At 52.1% G+C, this 19,062-nt stretch overlaps 1 protein-coding gene across 1 annotated transcript; it reads left to right on the top strand.

Moving 5' to 3' along the window:
- The first annotated feature begins 6 nt into the window (after window positions 1-6).
- On the top strand, window positions 7-18,026 carry LOC134016485 (WD repeat and FYVE domain-containing protein 3-like). The gene is made up of 36 exons (XM_062455847.1): window positions 7-92; window positions 304-435; window positions 1,107-1,286; window positions 1,679-1,912; window positions 2,127-2,226; window positions 2,346-2,506; window positions 2,777-3,006; window positions 3,287-3,396; window positions 4,531-4,713; window positions 4,928-5,085; window positions 5,183-5,260; window positions 5,808-6,038; window positions 6,527-6,692; window positions 6,917-7,080; window positions 7,191-7,339; window positions 7,616-7,736; window positions 7,836-7,921; window positions 8,055-8,135; window positions 8,295-8,349; window positions 8,444-8,563; window positions 8,976-9,093; window positions 9,345-9,451; window positions 9,671-9,824; window positions 9,930-10,021; window positions 10,299-10,511; window positions 10,714-10,861; window positions 11,031-11,185; window positions 11,439-11,597; window positions 11,855-12,034; window positions 12,252-12,434; window positions 12,721-12,811; window positions 13,061-13,243; window positions 13,391-13,639; window positions 13,823-13,934; window positions 14,231-14,428; window positions 14,862-18,026. The coding sequence occupies exons 1-36, from the start codon at window positions 36-38 to the stop codon at window positions 14,980-14,982; spliced, it is 5,259 nt and encodes a 1,752-aa protein (XP_062311831.1). The 5' UTR covers window positions 7-35; the 3' UTR covers window positions 14,983-18,026.
- Window positions 18,027-19,062: the final 1,036 nt, after the last annotated feature.

Genomic DNA, 19,062 nt, shown 5'->3' with positions numbered 1-19,062 from the left:
AACACACCAGCGTCCCTGAACTCTACTTCCTGCTCATGGCTCTGTTCCTGCAGCAGCCTGTGACCGAGCTGCCAGACAGCCTGCAGGAGCACGTCAGTACCTCCTCCACCCTCACTGCACCACCTCTCACCTTTACTACACCACACCTGTATGATCATTTACCTGTCTCTTTCGCCCTACATGACTGTGGGTGTAGTAATGTCCTACGGGGGTGTGACCTTGTCTCCCTCTGCCTCCCCCCCCCCCCTCCCTGCCTCCCCCCCTCCTCCCCTGCCTCCTCTTCTTCCCCCCCTGCCTCTCCAGTTTGACCTGGACTCCACCTGGACGTTCATCCTGGGTGCGCCGGCCTCCGGCTCCATGCTCAGCTCCATACACAGCGTCTGCTCTGAAGCTGCCTTCCTGCTGCTGGCCATGCTGCGCAGCATGCTCAACCTGGTGAGGAGGGGAGGGGCTCAACCTGGGGAGGAGGGGAGGGGCTCAACCTGGGGAGGAGGGGCTAAACATGGAGGGGAGGGGCTCAACCTGGGGAGGAGGGGAGGGGCTCAACCTGGGGAGGAGGGGCTAAACATGGAGGGGAGGGGAGGGGCTCAACCTGGGGAGGAGGGGCTAAACATGGGGAGGAGGGGAGGGGCTCAACCTGGGGAGGAGGGGCTAAACCTGGGGAGGAGGGGAGGGGCTCAACCTGGGGAGGAGGGGCTAAACCTGGAGGGGAGGGGCTCAACCTGGGGAGGAGGGGAGGGGCTCAACCTGGGGAGGAGGGGCTAAACATGGAGGGGAGGGGAGGGGCTCAACCTGGGGAGGAGGGGCTAAACCTGGGGAGGAGGGGCTAAACCTGGGGAGGAGGGGCTAAACCTGGGGAGGAGGGGAGGGGCTCAACCTGGGGAGGAGGGGCTAAACCTGGAGGGGAGGGGCTCAACCTGGTGAGGAGGGGAGGGCTCAACCTGGGGAGGAGGGGCTAAACCTGGAGGGGAGGGGCTCAACCTGGGGAGGAGGGGAGGCAGGCAGGCAGTGTTGGAGGAGGGGGAGGTGGCATCTGGAGGAGGGGGAGGTGGCCAACTAAACAGGAATACCTATAGTAACACCATGACCCCACCCCACCACCCCAGCCCTGGCAGTCTGAGGAGGAGGGCTCCTGGCTGAGGGAGTACCCCGTCACCCTCATGCAGTTCTTCAGGTTCCTCTACCACAACGTGCCCGACCTGGCGCCCCTGTGGCACAGCGCCGAGTTCCTCTTCTCCCTGGCTGCCAGTGTGTTCCCCTTCAACATCAGACCCTACTCTGAGATGGTGGGTACACCCGGTGTGTGTGGGTGGGTGTGTCTGGGTGGGTGGGTGGGTGTGTGTGTGGGTGGTGGTGGGTTGGTGTGTGTGGGTGGGTGGGTGGGTGAGTGTGAGTGTGGGTGTGTGTGTGGTGGGTGGGTGTGTGTGTGTGTGTGTGTGTGTGTGGGTGTGTGTGTGGGTGTGTGTGTGTGTGTGTGGGTGTGTGTGTGGGTGTGGGTGTGTGTGTGTGTGTGTGTGTGGGTGTGTGTGTGGGTGTGGGTGGGGGTGTGTGTGTGTGTGTGTGTGTGTGTGTGTGTGTGTGTGTGTGTGTGTGTGTGTGGGTGGGGGTGTGTGTGTGTGTGTGTGTGTGTGTGTGTGCATGATAAGACGTGGGGTGACATCCTCTACCTGCCCCCCAGGTGAGCGACCTGGAGGACGAGGCGGGGTCTCCCACTGAGGAGTTCAAGGCCTTCTCCAGTGACTCAGGCATGAACCGCAGCCAATCAGAATACTGCAACGTGGGCTCCAAGACCTACCTGACCAATCACCCGGCCAAGAAGTACGTGTTTGACTTCATGCGGGTGCTGATCATGGACAACCTGTGCCTGTCCCCCGCCAGCAAGCAGACACCCATCGTTGACATGCTGCTGGAGGTGAGTTAGCCTGCCGCTAGCTAGGCTACGCTGTGTTTACTTAAGCTTGGTAGCCTGTGCTGCGTTAGCATACGTATGCTAGCTAGGCTATGGTGTTTCAATGTAAGCATACAGTGTTTAAAATGACAATGCTAACTAGGATATGCCTCAAATCCAGGATGTTAGCCGCAATGCTAACGTGTCTTGTCCTCTGTGTGTGTGTGTGTCCGTCCAGGCGTCCCCGGAGCGCTCCACCAGGACGCAGCAGAAAGAGTTCCAGTCCTGCATCCTGGACAGCGTGATGGATCACCTGCTGGCTGCTGACGTCCTGTTGGGTCAGCACACCTTCCAGAACCTTCCCAACACATCCAACACACACCTCATTACCTCACGCTGTCAGCCAGGGCCACGTGCGAGGCACCGGCGTGACAACGTGACTTCCCTTGTGTTGCAGGCGAGGACGCCTCCCTGCCCATTGCCAGCGGAGGCAGCTACCAGACGCTGGTCTCCAACGTGTTCTACTTCACGCAGCGCGTGGTGGACAAGCTGTGGCAGGGCATGTTCAACAAGGAGTCCAAGATGGTGGTGGACTTCATCGTGCAGCTCATCGGTCAGGTGAGTAGAAGGAGCTGCTGACCGGACCACCACACTGTGTCAGGGCTGCAGCCGTCGCTGTGGAGGTGGAGAGGGATCTTGAGTCAAGCGGGGAGGGGAGGAGGGGAGGCATGCAGCTCATACAAAGCTGCTTTTCTCAACAGCTTCTCTTCACTACAATCTCCAAAGCTGCCGCCCTCTCTGCACGCAACACCATGTGACCCAGTCTACAAATCTCTCTTTCACCAATTCCCTCTCTCTCTCTCCCCTCTCCCCCTCTCCTCACCCCAGTCCAAGAGGCGTTCCCAAGGCTTGTCCTTGGATGCCATCTACCACTGTCTGAACCGCACAGTCCTGTACCAGCTGTCCCGGCCGCACAAGACCGTGCCCCAGCAGGTGGCCCTGCTGGACGCTCTGAGGGTGCTCACCGTGAACCGCAACCTGGTGCTCGGACCGGGGAACCACGACCAGGAGTTTGTGTCCTGCCTGGCCCACTGCTTCATCAGCCTGCACGCCGGGAGGTAAGGGCAGGGCAAGGGGGGTTAGGTATTGGTTTTAGGGTTCTGGTTTCAAGTTGTGTTTTTAGTTTCTGTGTGTTGTTGTTGATGCGGTCATTAGGTATGTGTTGAAGTCCTGTTGATAACGTCACTGTTAGCGAGACTGTTGCACAGCAGAGAATAGAAGACTGCGTTCAATGCAGAGTCGACATGAACACAAACAGCGATGGTGATGTGTCCTGTAGTGATGACACGGCATTGACTCGGTCTGTCCCCTAGTGATGACATCACCCTCTCTCCGCAGCAGCGTGGAGGGCTTTGGTCTGGAGGCGGAGGCTCGTATGACCACCTGGCACGTCATGGTGCCCGCCGAGAACCAGGCTGACACCGGCCAGAGCCAGGATGCCAGCGAAGGTGACCACTCCCCCCTGGGGGGTGTGTGGATGGATGTGTGTGTGTGGGTGGGTGGATGTGGGTGGATGGATGTGTGTGTGTGGGTGGATGGATGTGTGTGGGTGGATGGATGGATGTGTGTGTGTGGGTGGATGGATGGATGGATGTGTGTGGGTGGATGGATGGATGTGTGGGTGGATGGATGGATGGGTGTGTGTGGATGGATGTGTGTGTGGGTGGATGGATGTGTGTGTGGGTGGATGGATGTGTGTGGGTGGATGGATGGATGTGTGTGTGTGGGTGGGTGGATGTGGGTGGATGGATGGATGTGTGTGTGGGTGGATGGATGGATGGATGTGTGTGTGTGGGTGGATGGATGTGTATGGATGTGTGTGTGTGGGTGGGTGGATGTGGGTGGATGGATGGATGGATGTGTGTGGGTGGATGGATGTGTGTGTGTGGGTGGATGGATGTGTGTGGGTGGATGGATGGATGTGTGTGTGTGGGTGGGTGGATGTGGGTGGATGGATGTGTGTGGGTGGATGGATGGATGTGTGTGGGTGGATGGATGGATGTGTGGGTGGATGGATGGGTGTGTGTGGATGGATGTGTGTGTGGGTGGATGGATGGATGTGTGTGGGTGGATGGATGGATGGATGTGTGTGTGTGGGGGTGGGTGGGTGGATGTGGATGGATGGATGGATGTGTGTGTGGGTGGGTGGATGGGTGTGTGTGTGTGGGTGGATGGATGGATGTGTGTGGGTGGGTGGATGGATGGATGTGTGTGGGTGGGTGGGTGGATGGATGTGTGGGTGGGTGGGTGGGTGGATGGATGTGTGTGTGTGGGTGGATGGATGGATGTGTGGGTGGGTGGGTGGGTGGATGTGTGGGTGGGTGGATGGATGGATGGATGTGTGGGTGGGTGGGTGGGTGGATGTATGTGTGTGTGTGTGGGTGGGTGGATGGATGGATGGATGGATGTGTGTGTGTGTGTGTGGGTGTGAGAGTGGGCTCATGGGATGTTATTGTTTGCTTCACTCAGCTGTTTATGTCTGTGTTGGTAATTCAGAAGGGCGTGACCCTACATTATGTTCTTTAGCTTTGGTTTGTGTGCGTGTACACATTAATAAGTGTGTGTGTGTGTGTGTGTCCCAGGCCGGCAGCTCTTGCTGAAGGCAGTGAACCGTGTGTGGACTGAGCTGATGCACAGCAAGCGTCAGGCCCTGGAGGACGTCTTCAAGGTTTCTCTGCCCACCAACGACCGTGGACACGTGGACATCAGCACCGCCCGACCCGCCCTGGAGGAGCCCGCCCTGAAGAGCTGGCAGAACCACCTGGGTGGGCACACGCCACACACACGGAGCAGAGGGAGAGACAGGCACACACTGCAGCTTTGCTGTGTCGCAAGAGAGAGTTGGCATCAGTGGTCACTGTTACTGCAGGCTGACCGAGTTCCAGTTCAGTTACATCATCTGAGTTATGAGTTACTTATTTCACTTACTCTACTTCCCTCCCTCTCCCTCTCTCTCCTCTCTCTCCTCTCCTCCCTCAGCTCATGAGAAGAAGAGCACCAGTCGAGGGGAGGTGGTTGCCCCAGTCAGCCAGTCCAAGCTGTCCAGGGTGAGCAGTGGCTTCGGTCTGTCCAAGCTGACCGGAGCACGCAGACACAAGAAGGACAACAGCCTGAACAAGGGCAGCATGTCCACTCAGGTACGCACACACACACACACACACACACAGACACTCACATGCACTCTCACACACACACTTACACACTTTGAATGAACTGTGACCTCTCCACCACTAGGAGGCCTTCCAGTGGATGTTCACCCACATAGGCGTGGTGAGGGACCTGGTGGCCATCCAGTACCGGGAGGCCCAGGAGGTGAGAACACACCCCAGACAGAGGCAGTCTGGCTGGGCTGGGGATGCTCTGAGAGGGGCTCCTCTTCACTGCTGGATCAAGGACTACAGTAACACCATCTGAACAATAATATGATGTCATTCTGCACCGTTACTCATCACTGTCCCTTCCATGTGTCCCCCTCCTCCTCCCTACCCCCCCCCTCCCTACCCCCCCTCCTCCTCCCTACCCCCCCCTCCCTACCCCCCCCCCTCCCTACCTCCCCTCTCTCCCTCCTCCCCTCTCCCTACCCCTCTCCCTCCTCCCCTCTCCCTCCTCCCCTCTCTCCCCCTCCCCTCCTCCCCTCTCCCTACCCCTCTCCCTCCTCCCCTCTCCCTCCTCCCTCTCTCCCCCTCCCCTCCTCCCCTCTCCCTACCCCTCTCCCTCCTCCCCTCTCCCTCCTCCCCTCTCCCTCCTCCCCTCTCTCCCCCTCCCCTACTCCCCTCTCCCTCCTCCCCTCTCTCTCCTCCCCTCTCTCCCCCTCCCCTCTCCCTACCCCTCTCCCTCCTCCCCTCTCTCCCTCCTCCAGAGGCAGCAGAACTCTCTGAAGTACGTGACAGAGGAGTGGGCGTCTATAGAGTACGAGCTCCTGCGTGAGCGGGGCCTGTGGGGCCCTCCCATCGGCTCCCACCTGGACAAATTCCTGCTGAACATGACGGAGGGCCCGTGTCGCATGAGGAAGAAGATGGTCCGGAACGACATGTTCTACCTCCACTACCCCTACGTTCCAGAGCCGGAGACCATCGCTGGCTCAGCGCCGGTACGTGTTCTCGTTAGAACCTGGGGGGACGTTAGGGGGAACCTGTGGAACATCTGTTCTTCTGAAGCACATGCTGTTAGTTGTGTGGATTGGTAAACCCTCACTAAATGTAAATGTGATCATATACAGTCCTGGAAGTCGTGTTTCTATACTCTTGGGCGAACACAGTGGTTGGATGCTGTGCTGTTGAGGTCTGCCTCTAACAGTTCCCCTAGTCATGACTGACAGTACGTCTGAATAACCTAGCAGGTCTCTAATCTCTATTGAATGCCCTCTCTGTGGTAGAAATTCACTAAGACTACAGTAGCTTTCCATACATGGTTAAGGCCCTTAGTGTGGGTCACCTCTGCCCTGCTGTTGGACCTCTGGAACACCAGGGTGTGGAGGAGGAGGATGTGGAACGACTCAACAGGTCGACCACAGGGAACCATATCACTCAGCACTCCCTCTCTCCTCACCATCTCCCTCCCCCCCCCCCCCCCCTCCAGAAGCCTGTGCGGTACAGGCGTGCGGTGAGCTACGACAGTAAGGAGTACTACATGAGGCTGCTGTGTGGGAACCCGGGCATGTACCAGCACTCTGTGGAGCAGAGCACCGAGGAGACCACACACCACGAGCCTGAGCACGGAGAGGACACCATCGCCAGGGTCAAAGGTGGAGGAGGACACATATACACACACATATACACACGCATATACACTTAACTGCAGCTAGCAGTTATCAGCTAGCAGGTAGAAGTTAGCAGCTATCAGCTAGCAGCTATCAGCTAGCAGCTATCAGCTAGCAGGTAGCAGCTAGCAGCTAGCAGCTAGCAGCTATCAGCTAGCATCAGCTCAGCAGGGCTCCAGATGTGGTCTTGACCGGCGTGTGTTCCCCAGGCCTGGTGAAGGCTCCTCTGAAGCGCTCTCGCTCCACGGCGGACGGGGCTGACGAGGAGAGCCAGGAGCTGCTGCAGGAGCAGGGTCTGGAGGCCGGGGGCGCGGAGGAGGAGCAGCGCACCGACAACACCAGCCTGCTGCGCCTCCTGGAGGACGGAGAGAAGGTCAGAGAATGTTCCACGACAAGAAAGATGCATGTTTATCTTTTTATATTGTTGTATAGTAATGAATATTCTAAATGATATGATCTATGACTGTTGTGTTTCCCCCCCAGATCCAGCACATGTACCGGTGTGCCAGGGTTCAGGGGCTGGACACCAGCGAGGGGCTGCTGCTGTTTGGGAAGGAGCACTTCTACGTCATCGACGGCTACACCATGACGCTCGGCCGCGAGATCAGAGACATCGACACCCTGCCGGCCAAGTAGGTCCTGTTACCGTGGCAGCGTGACGTCACACACCCATGTTAACGTGGCAGCGTGATGTAGAATGTCCCCTCTGGAACGACAGTCGAGATTCGTTTAACAAGTGACTCTCAAATCACAAGAGGGAAAAAAACGAAAGCAAATATTATTTGTTATTGTTTGGACACATACCTCTCCATCGTTCTCCTATGCTCTATTTTCTATCTTCTCTTTTTCTCTTCTTCCTCTTTGTAATCTCCTCTCTCTCCATCCACCCCCCCCCCCCTCGTCTCCAGTCTCCAGGAGGCCATCATCCCGCGGGGAGCTCGACAGGGTCAGACCCAGCTGAAGAGGAGCTGCAGCATCTTCGCCTACGAGGACATCAAGGAGGTGCACAAGAGACGCTACCTGCTGCAGGTGAGTACACACACACACCTGTGTAAACGTACCAGCTTGTCATCTGTAGCAGTTGAGGGTTGTTAGGAGGTTAAGTGACTCCCTGTGTCTCCCGCTCAGCCCATGGCTGCGGAGGTGTTCTCAGGAGATGGGAGGAACTACCTGCTCGCCTTCCAGAAGGGAGTCCGGAACAAAGTCTACCAGAGGTGTCATCTCTCTCTCCTCCTGCAGGGGGCGGCAGCAACACCACACTGCTGTCACCCTGATCACAGCATCACTGACACCCAAACACTGTTAGAACCATGCAAACAGATGCATTATTCATGTGTGTGTGTGCAGGTTCTTGGCGGTGGTTCCCTCGCTGGCCGACAGCTCAGAGTCGGTCTCGGGCCAGAGACCCAACACCAGCGTGGAGCAGGGGTACGACCTCACCCCCAACCTCTCCTAACCCTCACCATCCCATCTGTCCTCCAATCCACATGCCTGAACTGGTCACCTGACAATGTGGTGTCACGTGACCAGCGAGGCTGTTCCTGCGTGTTCTTCCTTGCTGACCCGCCTGTCTCCTCTGTGTTTCAGGTCTGGGCTCCTCAGTACGCTGGTGGGGGAGAAGTCAGTGACCCAGAGATGGGAGGTGGGTGTCGTCTCTTCCTTTCTCCCAGCTCCTCTCCTCAGAGGCTGTCTCAGTCTGACCTCTGACCTCTCTCCCCCCCTGGTTGTTCCCCCAGCGAGGAGAGATCAGTAACTTCCAGTACCTGATGCACTTGAACACGCTGGCCGGTCGCTCCTACAACGACCTGATGCAGTACCCTGTCTTCCCCTGGATCCTGGCCGACTACGACTCTGAGGTAACGCTAGCTTAGCTAATTAGATTATTTTTTCAACCTTTCAAAACGTTTTATTAAAACGTTTTTTTTCCGTTTTTAACCGTTGGAAATGTTTTTTGGAAAGGTTTGAAAGGTTGAATTAAAAAAAATATATATTTCCCCCCAATTTTTGTCTTCTTTTTTATATATTCATCTTGTTGCCTTCTGCCTTGGTAGCTTCGTAGACCAACGTTGTGATGCTGTCCTATATGACGTTAGCTTAGCTAACAAGCTTAGCATAGGTGTTGTAACGTGATGATGCTGTCCTATATGACGTTAGCTTAGCTAACAAGCTTAGCATAGGTGTTGTAACGTGATGATGCTGTCCTATAGGACGTTAGCTTAGCTAACAAGCTTAGCATAGATGTTGTAACGTGGCGATGCTGTCCTATAGGAGCTGGACTTGAACAACCCCAAGACGTTCCGGAACCTGTCTAAGCCAATGGGAGCCCAGACAGATGACCGGCTCACCCAGTACAAGAAGAGGTTCAAGGACTGGGAGGACCCGAACGGTAGGCCAGCTCTCCCGCCTGTCCAAATATCACAACAGACTTGAGTTACATCCCATAATTTTGACACGTTACCTCAGGGTTTCAAAAACGATTTACCCGTTTGCACCTCAAGTATCATTTTTTAACAATCACAGACAAGTTTGGTCTACAGCGTGTTTACAAGGGCCAGACATCTTTGTCAGATGTTATATTTAAGAAAGGAACCCAGATCAGTCTTGTGATCGTTGTGGTTGTGTGTCTCGGTCTTGCAGGCGAGACGCCAGCGTACCACTACGGCACCCACTACTCCTCTGCCATGATCGTGGCCTCATACCTGGTCCGCATGGAGCCCTTCACCCAGATCTTCCTCAGGCTGCAGGTCAGACCCTCCTCTTCCTCCCCCGTCACACGACACACGCTGCTCACCAGACAGTCAGATCGGTCAACAGCTAAGGTTGAGATCGTGTTTTTCTGAGGCGGGGTATAGAAACATGTCAGGCTTCTTGGATGGTGGTTGGAACGCCAATGATGACCTTTGTGACCCTTGGAGGTTTCATGTCTTGTCGTGTGTGTGTGTGTGTGTGTGTGTGTTCTGCAGGGAGGCCACTTCGACCTGGCTGACAGGATGTTCCACAGCGTGCGTGAAGCCTGGCTCTCTGCCTCCAAACACAACATGGCCGACGTAAAGGAGCTCATCCCGGAGTTCTTCTACCTGCCTGAGTTCATGCTCAACTCTAACAACTTCGACTTAGGTGGGCTCCAGGTCCCCACTCGGAACCTCCTTACACATCTACAGCACTGTGCAAAAGGAAGTGTTTGTTTCTGTGTTGTGATTGGATGTTCCCTCCCCCTACCAGGAAGTAAACAGAACGGTGTGAGGCTGGGGGACGTGCTGCTGCCGCCCTGGGCCAAGGGAGATCCTCGGGAGTTCATCAGGGTCCACAGACAGGTGACCATCAGACACTCCTAACGGCCTCACCTGACCAGTAAAACAACCTGAAATGTCTCAATCAACACCAACTAATCCAGTATCCCTAAGTGACAAACCCTATTTCAACCATACTTGATAACCAATCATATCATTCATGAGGACAATAAATAGATAATAATAAATGTTTTATTTCAGTAGTGTATGAATATTAACACAGTGGAATAGGCTGAATAGCAACACTGCAACTGATTTCTTCTTCCCTCCCCCCCCCCCCCCCCCCCCCACCCTGACGCAGGCGTTGGAGTGTGACTACGTGAGCTCTCACCTCCACGAGTGGATCGACCTGATCTTCGGCTTCAAGCAGCAGGGCCCTCCAGCCGTGGAGGCAGTGAACGTGTTCCACCACCTGTTCTACGAGGGCCAGGTGGACATCTACAACATCAACGACCCCCTCAAAGAGACCGCCACCATCGGCTTCATCAACAACTTCGGACAGATCCCCAAACAGGTGAGGAGAGGTGACCTTCCTGTACCCCTGACTGACAGGACGGTCACCAGACATCTGGCTCAGATTGAGCTGCTGTTGTTTCTGGAACTGGTGGTGTTTATTGGGAGAAGTGGATGAATCTGTGACGGTGTATTTTGTTGACACGATCGCTTGGCTTTTTGACCCAAACCACGTAAGTGACGTTTGCTCGTCTCCTCCCCAGCTGTTTAAGAAGCCCCACCCCCCCAAGCGTGTGCGTAGCCGCTCTAACGGGGACCCCCAGGGCGTGCCCTCCTCCGTCAGCTCCACCGCTGACAAGATCTTCTTCCATCACCTCGACAACCTGCGGCCCTCACTCGCCCCTGTGAAAGGTAGAACGGCCACGCCGGGAGACACACACACACGTTGTCAAGCACCTTCACACACACAGATGGTAACAGGCTCCATACAGGACTCGGATACTCTGGGTGGTCTGTACTTAGATCCATGTTAGCTGTCACCAGCCTCTGTCTAAACGTGTGTGTGTGTGCTGTGCTGCAGAGCTGAAGGATCCTGTGGGCCAGATCGTGTGTACTGATAAAGGCATCCTGGCGGTGGAGCAGAACAAGGTCCTAGTGCCTCCCGCCTGGAGCAAGACCTTCGCCTGGGGATACGCCGACCTCAGCTGTCGTCTGGCCAACTACGAGTCAGACAAGGTCAGGGAAGAACGCACACATGCAGCCATACACACACACACACACACGCATACACATGCACACAGTTGTCCATGTGGTCACTTGGTTAGAGGTTTTCCCTGTTCATGCATTTCTGATTCCCAAAACAGTCAATAATGTTTCCTGCTGGTCAACACTGCCCTCTGGGGTTGGAGAGGAAGCACTTCATCTTCATTCCCTCTGACCAATCCCCTGTCTCCATCTCCCCCTGTGACCAATCCCCTGGCCCCTGCAGGCGGTGGTGGTGTACGAGTGTCTGTCTGAGTGGGCTCAGATCCTGTGTGCCATCTGTCCCAACCCCAAGCTGGTCATCACCGGGGGAACCAGCACGGCCGTGTGTGTGTGGGAGACCGGGACATCCAAGGAGAGGAACAAGACCCTGACCCTCAAACAGGTAGGAGGAGAGGAACAAGACCCTGACCCTCAAACAGGTAGGAGGAGAGGAACAAGACCCTGACCCTCAAACAGGTAGGAGGAGAGGAACAAGACCCTGACCCTCAAACAGGTAGGAGGAGAGGAACAAGACCCTGACCCTCAAACAGGTAGGATGAGAGGATTATCCAGGTAGGAGGACCTCATAAACAAAGCACCCATGTAACTGTGTGTGTGTGTGTGTGTGTGTGTGTGTGTGTGTGTGTGCGCGCTCCCTAGGCTCTGCTGGGCCACACGGACGCCGTGACGTGTCTGACGGCGTCAGCAGCGTACCACATCATGGTGAGCGGCTCCAGGGACCGCACCTGCATCCTCTGGGACCTCAACAAGCTGTCCTTCGTCACGCAGCTGCGGGGCCACCGGGCGCCCGTCTCTGCTCTCTGCATCAACGAGCTCACGGTGGGGGGGGCCGTGCATCGCACTGGACACACACACACACACACACATACACACATGCACATACAGATACATACATACACACCTACACACAAACTGCTTTTTATAATTATTTTCTAGTATGCATAAGGACCAGAAACATAGAGCCTAACATTCGTGTGTGTGTGTGTGTGCGTGTGCCTGTATGTGTGCCTGTATATGTGTGTGTGTGTGTGAGCAGGGAGACATCGTGTCCAGTGCAGGGACCTACATCCACGTGTGGAGTATTAACGGCAGCCCCATCGCCAGCGCCAACACCTTCACGGGCCGCAGCCAGCACATCCTGTGCTGCTGCGTGTCGGAGATGAACGAGTGGGACACGCAGAACGTCATCGTCACCGGGCACTCCGACGGCGTCGTCAGGGTAACCATCATGTTATTAAATATCAGTCGTGAAGTCGGAGCCTAAGATTTCGTTTCCAGGCGAACTGACAGTCAAGTTGATTTTACTTTGAAATGTGAGCTTTGTGTTTTGTAGTGTGGGGTGTTGGTTTGAGTGAAGGGATGAAACTAGTGCTAATCGCCAGAAACTGCTGTGAGATGTTGGAAGGACTGAGTCGTGAAATGCTAGCTGCATTAGTACATCGTAACTTCCAATTTCTTTTTTTATAAAATACTTTTTGTGTAAAATGTAATGTCCTCTCTTGTAGTTCTGGAGGATGGAGTTCCTACAAGTCCCAGAAACCCCTGCTCCACAGCCAGTGGAGCAGGAAGTGCCTGACTGCTGTGAGGACAAGATGGGTGAGGCTCCGTTTCACACCACATATGGCCTGAAAGGGTTCATTTGTTAAAATAAATTACTTTTCAAATTAAAAAGTTTTTGTTGAAATCAAAAGTTTAAATCAAGTTCCTCCTAAGCATATCCTAACTGTGAACCAACCAACCATCCACAACACACACACCCCCCCACACACACACACACACACACACACCCACACACACACACACACACACACACACCACCCACACACTCCCGCCTGCTGTGTCCAGTTGAGGGCCGTGAGCCCCATAATGGGGAGGAGGACAGCAGTGAGTCTGACGGAGACGAGACCAGCCTGGGCCCAGAGCCCCAGCCCCTCCCCCACGCCTCTCCCGCCCCTGGCAGCGCCCCCGGCAGCGCCCCCAGCAGCGCCCCCAGCAGCGCCCCCAGCAGCGCCCTGCACAGACCCAAAGGTACGTCACTCTGCCCCCCTCTCAGGGTCAACCTCCATGGAACCACCCAGAACATGTTAACTCATATCTGTTTAGTGGAACAAGTGATTTTCTGACTGCCCGGTAGTGGAAAGACTGATTTCTAACGGCCTGTGGCGCCCCCTGCAGGTGTGGTGGGCCGCTCTGGGGCGTCCTGGTCTGTGGACAGCGGCTCTGACGACTCCCGCCGCTGGTCCGACACGCTCAGCCTGGACGAGAAGGACGGCTTTGTGTTTGTCACCTACTCAGAGGGCCAGGGGAGGCCAGCAGGGGCACACCCAGGACCCCAGCACCCCCACACGGCCCCCCCAGCCCCTCTGCAGGCCCCCCAGCACCCCACCACCATGGAGGCTCGCCCCTACGGCCAACTCAGAACCGGTAGGTTACTAGTCTGTACGTTGGAAGAGATGTTTGTAACTAAAGCACGTTGCTTGTAAAAAGGGTTATACAAATGTGATTTGATTTTATTTGAAAGCAGGTTACCTGCTTGTCTTAACTGTGTTGCATGTAAGTGTGTGTGTTAGAATGAGCGTGTGTTAACTGTGTGGTGGTGTGTTTCAGGCTACAGATGGGAGCGTCAGCTTGTGTTCCGGAGCAAGCTCACCATGCACACGGCCTTCGACCGCAAGGACAACGCTCACCCTGCCGAGATCACCTCCCTCGCCATCTCCAAGTACGTGTGTGTGTGTGTGTGTGTGTGTGTGTGTGTGTGTGTGTGTGTGTGTGTGTGTGTGTGTGTGTGTGTGTGTGTGTGTGTGGTGTTTGTGAGCGTACCCTAGTGTGTGTGTAAAGTGCAGTGTGCACTAAAGGTCAGTGGGGTTAGTTGTGGTCATGGTTTGAGTCACATCACAGTGTCTCTCTCTCTCCCTCCATCTTTCTCCTTTCTCTCTTTCTCTCTCCCTATTCCCCTTTCCCTCTATCTTTTCTCCATCTCCTCTCTCTCCCTCCACCCCCCTCTCCCTCTCTCAGAGACCACAGTAAGATCCTGGTGGGGGACGGGCGTGGCCGTGTGTTCAGCTGGTCGGTGAGTGACCAGCCGGGCCGCTCGGCTGCAGACCACTGGGTGAAGGACGAGGTGGTGGACAGCTGCTCCGGCTGCAGCGTGCGCTTCTCCCTGACGGAGCGACGTCACCACTGCAGGAACTGTGGCCAGCTCTTCTGTCAGAAGTAAGTTCCTCCGTCGCTGTTTACACATGACAGAACGGGGCATCGAGGAGCCAAACTATGAGCCTTGCTCTTAAGCTGGTCTGGTGGATATTTATTGGAAATGATTATTGCTATAAAAAAATTAAATAATAATATGTTCTTTTGTAAGATGTGAACTTGTACCAGGACTAGTGTTGGGATGCCATTACGTGCTGGGGGAAGTTGTTTTGGTTCTGTTTATGTATTCGTTGGACTGTGACTGCTCTGGTCACAGCCAAGAATAACCTCAACAACAAACACAGTTGACTGTTTGAAGACCGGAGACTTAACCACCATGCTGCACCCTGTCTCCTGTCCTGGTCCGCCTCTCTCCCTTCCTTCTCTCTCTTTCTCCCTCCCTTCTCTCTCTTTCTCTCTCCCTCCCTCCCTCCCTCCCTCCCTCCTCCTCCCTCAGGTGCAGTCGTTTCCAGTCAGAGATCAAACGTCTGAAGATCTCTTCTCCGGTGAGAGTGTGTCAGAACTGTTACTACAACCTGCAGCACGAACGCAGCGCCGACGACGGCTTCAAGAACTGAGGCCCTCGCGACCTTCCTCCCCTCTCTCCCTCCCTGCCCTCTGGGTCTCCCTGCCTGTAACCTCCTGGTCTCTCCCCCCGCCCTGAAATACCTCCCTCTTTCTTCTCTGAATACCTGTAAACACACACACACAGTAACCGAACTTAACTCACTGATGTAGACTAAAAGGGATCACCTGCCCGCGATGTGTCAGTTGTCGTAACCGTGGCGATCGACTAGCACGCCCGGAAACGGGATGGAGGGAAGTAGGGGGGAGAAGAAGATGGGGAAAGAGAGTGAAAAATAAGATGACACAAGGGGTGTTATGACATCATTCCCACTTTAACAGTCCACACTCATTATAGGACACAAACAACCTTGAAACGCCATCCTCAATATACCACTGGCTAGCTGGCTTGTAGACCAACAGGATACAGGGATAACCTCCCCTTAGAACGTGAGATAAACTTGTTTATATTGTAAATACTTACAATGGCCTTTTTAAACTAGAGCAAGAAAACAGGAAAAATATGATTATTGAGAAGAAAAGGAAAACAAACAAAAAATGTCATTGCCTGTAATATAGCTTTGTGACTAACCACTCCTGGCTTTAAAACAAAAAAGATTGTGTCCAGCTGATTACGTCACTATTCACCTAGCCCCGCGGGAGTAATATGTGGGACAATGAATGTTAATAATAATTGTATGTGGGTTGATAACTAGTGAGTCTACTTATGCAATTTTTTTTACGTTTACAAATATGTGATTTATTTTGTTGCCCACAGTATCAAGCCATTGCCATCAAAGAGAGATTTTTTTTGTGTTATCCCTTTTGCCAAATTGCTTTGATATATCATGTATTTTGGTATGAATGAAGAACTATCATGTCGATTTTTACCTATCATGCAGTCTTGTAAGTTGTCCATTTGTAATAAGTTGTAGGAGCTGTTTATTTTGTTGCTGCTTGTCCAGACTAGTGACATCATCATTATTTTTTATTATTTTGTCTTCCTTTTTACCATATCAGGGGTTTACAGATACTGTACTTCATAGGATGTAAGATTTAGTTGTATGTCTTCAAGAGGGAAACCATCGAGGGTTCATCAACTCTGAAATGTAATATCAGCGTATGAAATATATATATATATATATATATACACCGCCGTTTCCAGTTACTGTATGCATGGCATTGGTCTTAAGTTGCAACATTTTGCACACAAACCGGGATTGTTCCCCCCTCCCTCCCCCTCGCTCATATCTGTGTCATGTGATTGCGCTGACATTTTATTTACATTTACATTTAGTCATTTAGCAGACGCTCTTATCCAGAGCGACTTACAGTAAGTACAGGGACATTCCCCCAAGGCAAGTAGGGTGAAGTGCCTTGCCCAAGCACACAACATCATTTTTGCACGGCCGGGAATCGAACTGGCAACCTTCAGATTAGTAGCCTGATTCCCTAACCGCTCAGCCACCTGACTCCCTATTTTCTGACTCCCTCCTTTTATGTGTCACAACCTCTGAAACAATTTAAAGTTTGAATCACGAGAAATGTATAAAAACCGTTAGACATTGTCCAGAGTATATCTGTTATGATAAAGGCGAAAAGATTACGGTCAGACGCAGTAAACTGTCGAATTTCAGGTTGTACGTGTAGCATTGGCTGAACGTTTTCCTCCAGGAACGCAGCGGTTTCGTTCTGTTATTACAAAGCAGAGGAGAAGGAGAATATTATTGGTCTGACAGCATGTAAATAATCTCAAAAAGCCTTCCTCTAACTGGAAGACGCCAAGTAGGGAGAGATTTTGGGCGGTCATCGACCACCGTAAGACCACCTCTGCCAAGTCGATTCATACCTCCGTAAGAGAGTTTTATCTGGATCGTTTAGGGACACAGTAGGCCTATCACCTTTATATATCTGAATAAGGATTGTAGCGTGAAACACCTAATTGATGCCGTTATACGCGAATGGGTTTCGATATTTCACTTTCGGTGTTAGATAATGTGATGTCTGTTAGGTAGCCTGGTCCTAGTGAAGCACAAGGTTCCTGAGTATGTATGTGGAGAACATTGAAACGAGAGCGTCCTGAGACTACAGAAGTAGTCCTTCCTCGTGTCATTTTATCCGTGATGCTGTGGGCAACCTTGCAGCTTTCTGTACATGAGACATTTACTTATTTTTTTCTACTCTCGAGAACACTTCTAACACGAGTAGTAGTTTCGGATTCACTGTCTGTGACATCTCCCATTCATGTTCCCCTATTCTCTGCCATATATTATGCACTCTTATTATTATTGTTATATCATTCTACATTTATGTACTATATCTAGTGTGCAATCGTAACATCTAGCTGAGAAGATTTAGCAGCCACAAAAGCATCTCTTTAAAAATCCACACGATGGCTGATATCAATCTGAATGACTTTTGCACCTTTACTTTGTAAAGTCGGAACAGAATCATGATTTTTATTGAATGCCATTTTATGTTGTGGGCTATCATTTCAAAGAGGACACATTACACCACAGTGAAATTAACTGTATAAAGTATTTATGCAATTTTACTGATTTTAAGCATTTTTTTTTTAATTCTTGTAATTTCAGCAAGTTTTGTTACTTGTTGCATGTCTATTAACATAGCTGACTTTCTGTGTCAGTGTAATGTACATGTTCTTGGCATTATTCGTGTTTATGTTCGTCTTTTTTCTTTTTCCAAGGCATCGTCTTATGAGTTGTTACAAGCCCCGAGCGAGAGATATGTGTACAGTTTATGGCTGGAGTGCTGGAGATTAATTCCTTGACTCCTGGTGGACTTTTGTACTCTTTATGGAATCAAAGAATTGATTGAGAAAATCATGGATTATTTTGGTGGTCTTGTATTGGACTGCATTACTAAAGATCTGGTGTGCAGTCTGTGATAGCTGAATGTTCCAGGTGTGTGTGTTCAGTACTACAAAGATACAACCGTAGAATAACCCCCTACCGAAACAATGTTACAATAATGCAATAGATCTGGTACTTATTATTTTAATTTGATTTCAATTAAATTCTTGCTGTTTACCACCAAATGCTGATTGATTTGTGTACTTCATCAAAAAAAAACAAAAAAAAACATGTAGTTCTCCACAAGGCCTTAATGCTCAACCATTACTAATCATTTTCCGAGGTGAAACACAGTATCCATTAAACACAGCGATGTCCTATTACAATGGCCGTAATTACTGTACACTGAAACATTGTAGATTGTTGTAATGTGAGCATCAACTTAATCCCCACAATGCCACACTTCTACTAGCCTATGAAAAGCTAACGTAGTCAAACGGTCGAAAGACCAAGACAGGAATTGAGACAGTGTGACTGCCGTTGCCTTGGCCCATCACATCCCTCTAGAAGGAGACTTCAACGATTTATTTGTATTTTCAAATAATACAATAATCTCCCCCAAACACACTATATTCAAAATATTTCCAGTACTGTATCCGATTCCTGACAGGCTATCTTGCCTGTTTTTTGCCCTGTCCAAAGAAGAGGAATACCAATTTTGGCAACCCCTCTGCTCGCTGGTTGCTATGGAGATAGACCAACAGCGCTTAGACCAAGATGGAGGAGGACAGCTCAGTTGCGGCTCTCGACAATATTGTCACCGAATTCCATACTTATGAGGACTTTCTTGACTCCCAAATCACTTCTATGGATTTATATTACCTAGAGGTAACTGTTGTGTTTTACGTTCAGTTTTTAATGCTTTACTGACCAAGTTAAGCCCGTTTACTCCGAATGCAAGACGAGCTTGGCTAGCTCTAACACAGTCATCGGTCTAATTAGTAGCTAATTAGTCACACCTGCTAACAATTTTCGCTGCTTTGCTTCACGAGTTGTCAACTTAATATGCTAAGACTGACACATTCACTAGAATATAGTTTACTTTGTTCTTCAGACAGAACCACGAAAGAAAATGCAAGAGTTTTACAAAACGTTGTAGGAACTGTTTACATGAGACAGATGGCGGTGTCGCTTTGCCCATGTCATGTGTGTGTGTGAATAGTGGTAGCTCTAAGAACTAAACTGACCGAATGATAAGAAACGCTCGAAGTCAAGAGTCTG

Source organism: Osmerus eperlanus, unplaced genomic scaffold (genome assembly GCF_963692335.1).
Source record: "Osmerus eperlanus unplaced genomic scaffold, fOsmEpe2.1 SCAFFOLD_529, whole genome shotgun sequence".
In the NCBI taxonomy this organism is placed as follows: Eukaryota; Metazoa; Chordata; class Actinopteri; order Osmeriformes; family Osmeridae; genus Osmerus; species Osmerus eperlanus.
Note: the sequence above shows the minus strand (reverse complement) of the source record. Positions and strands in the feature narration are given on the sequence as shown.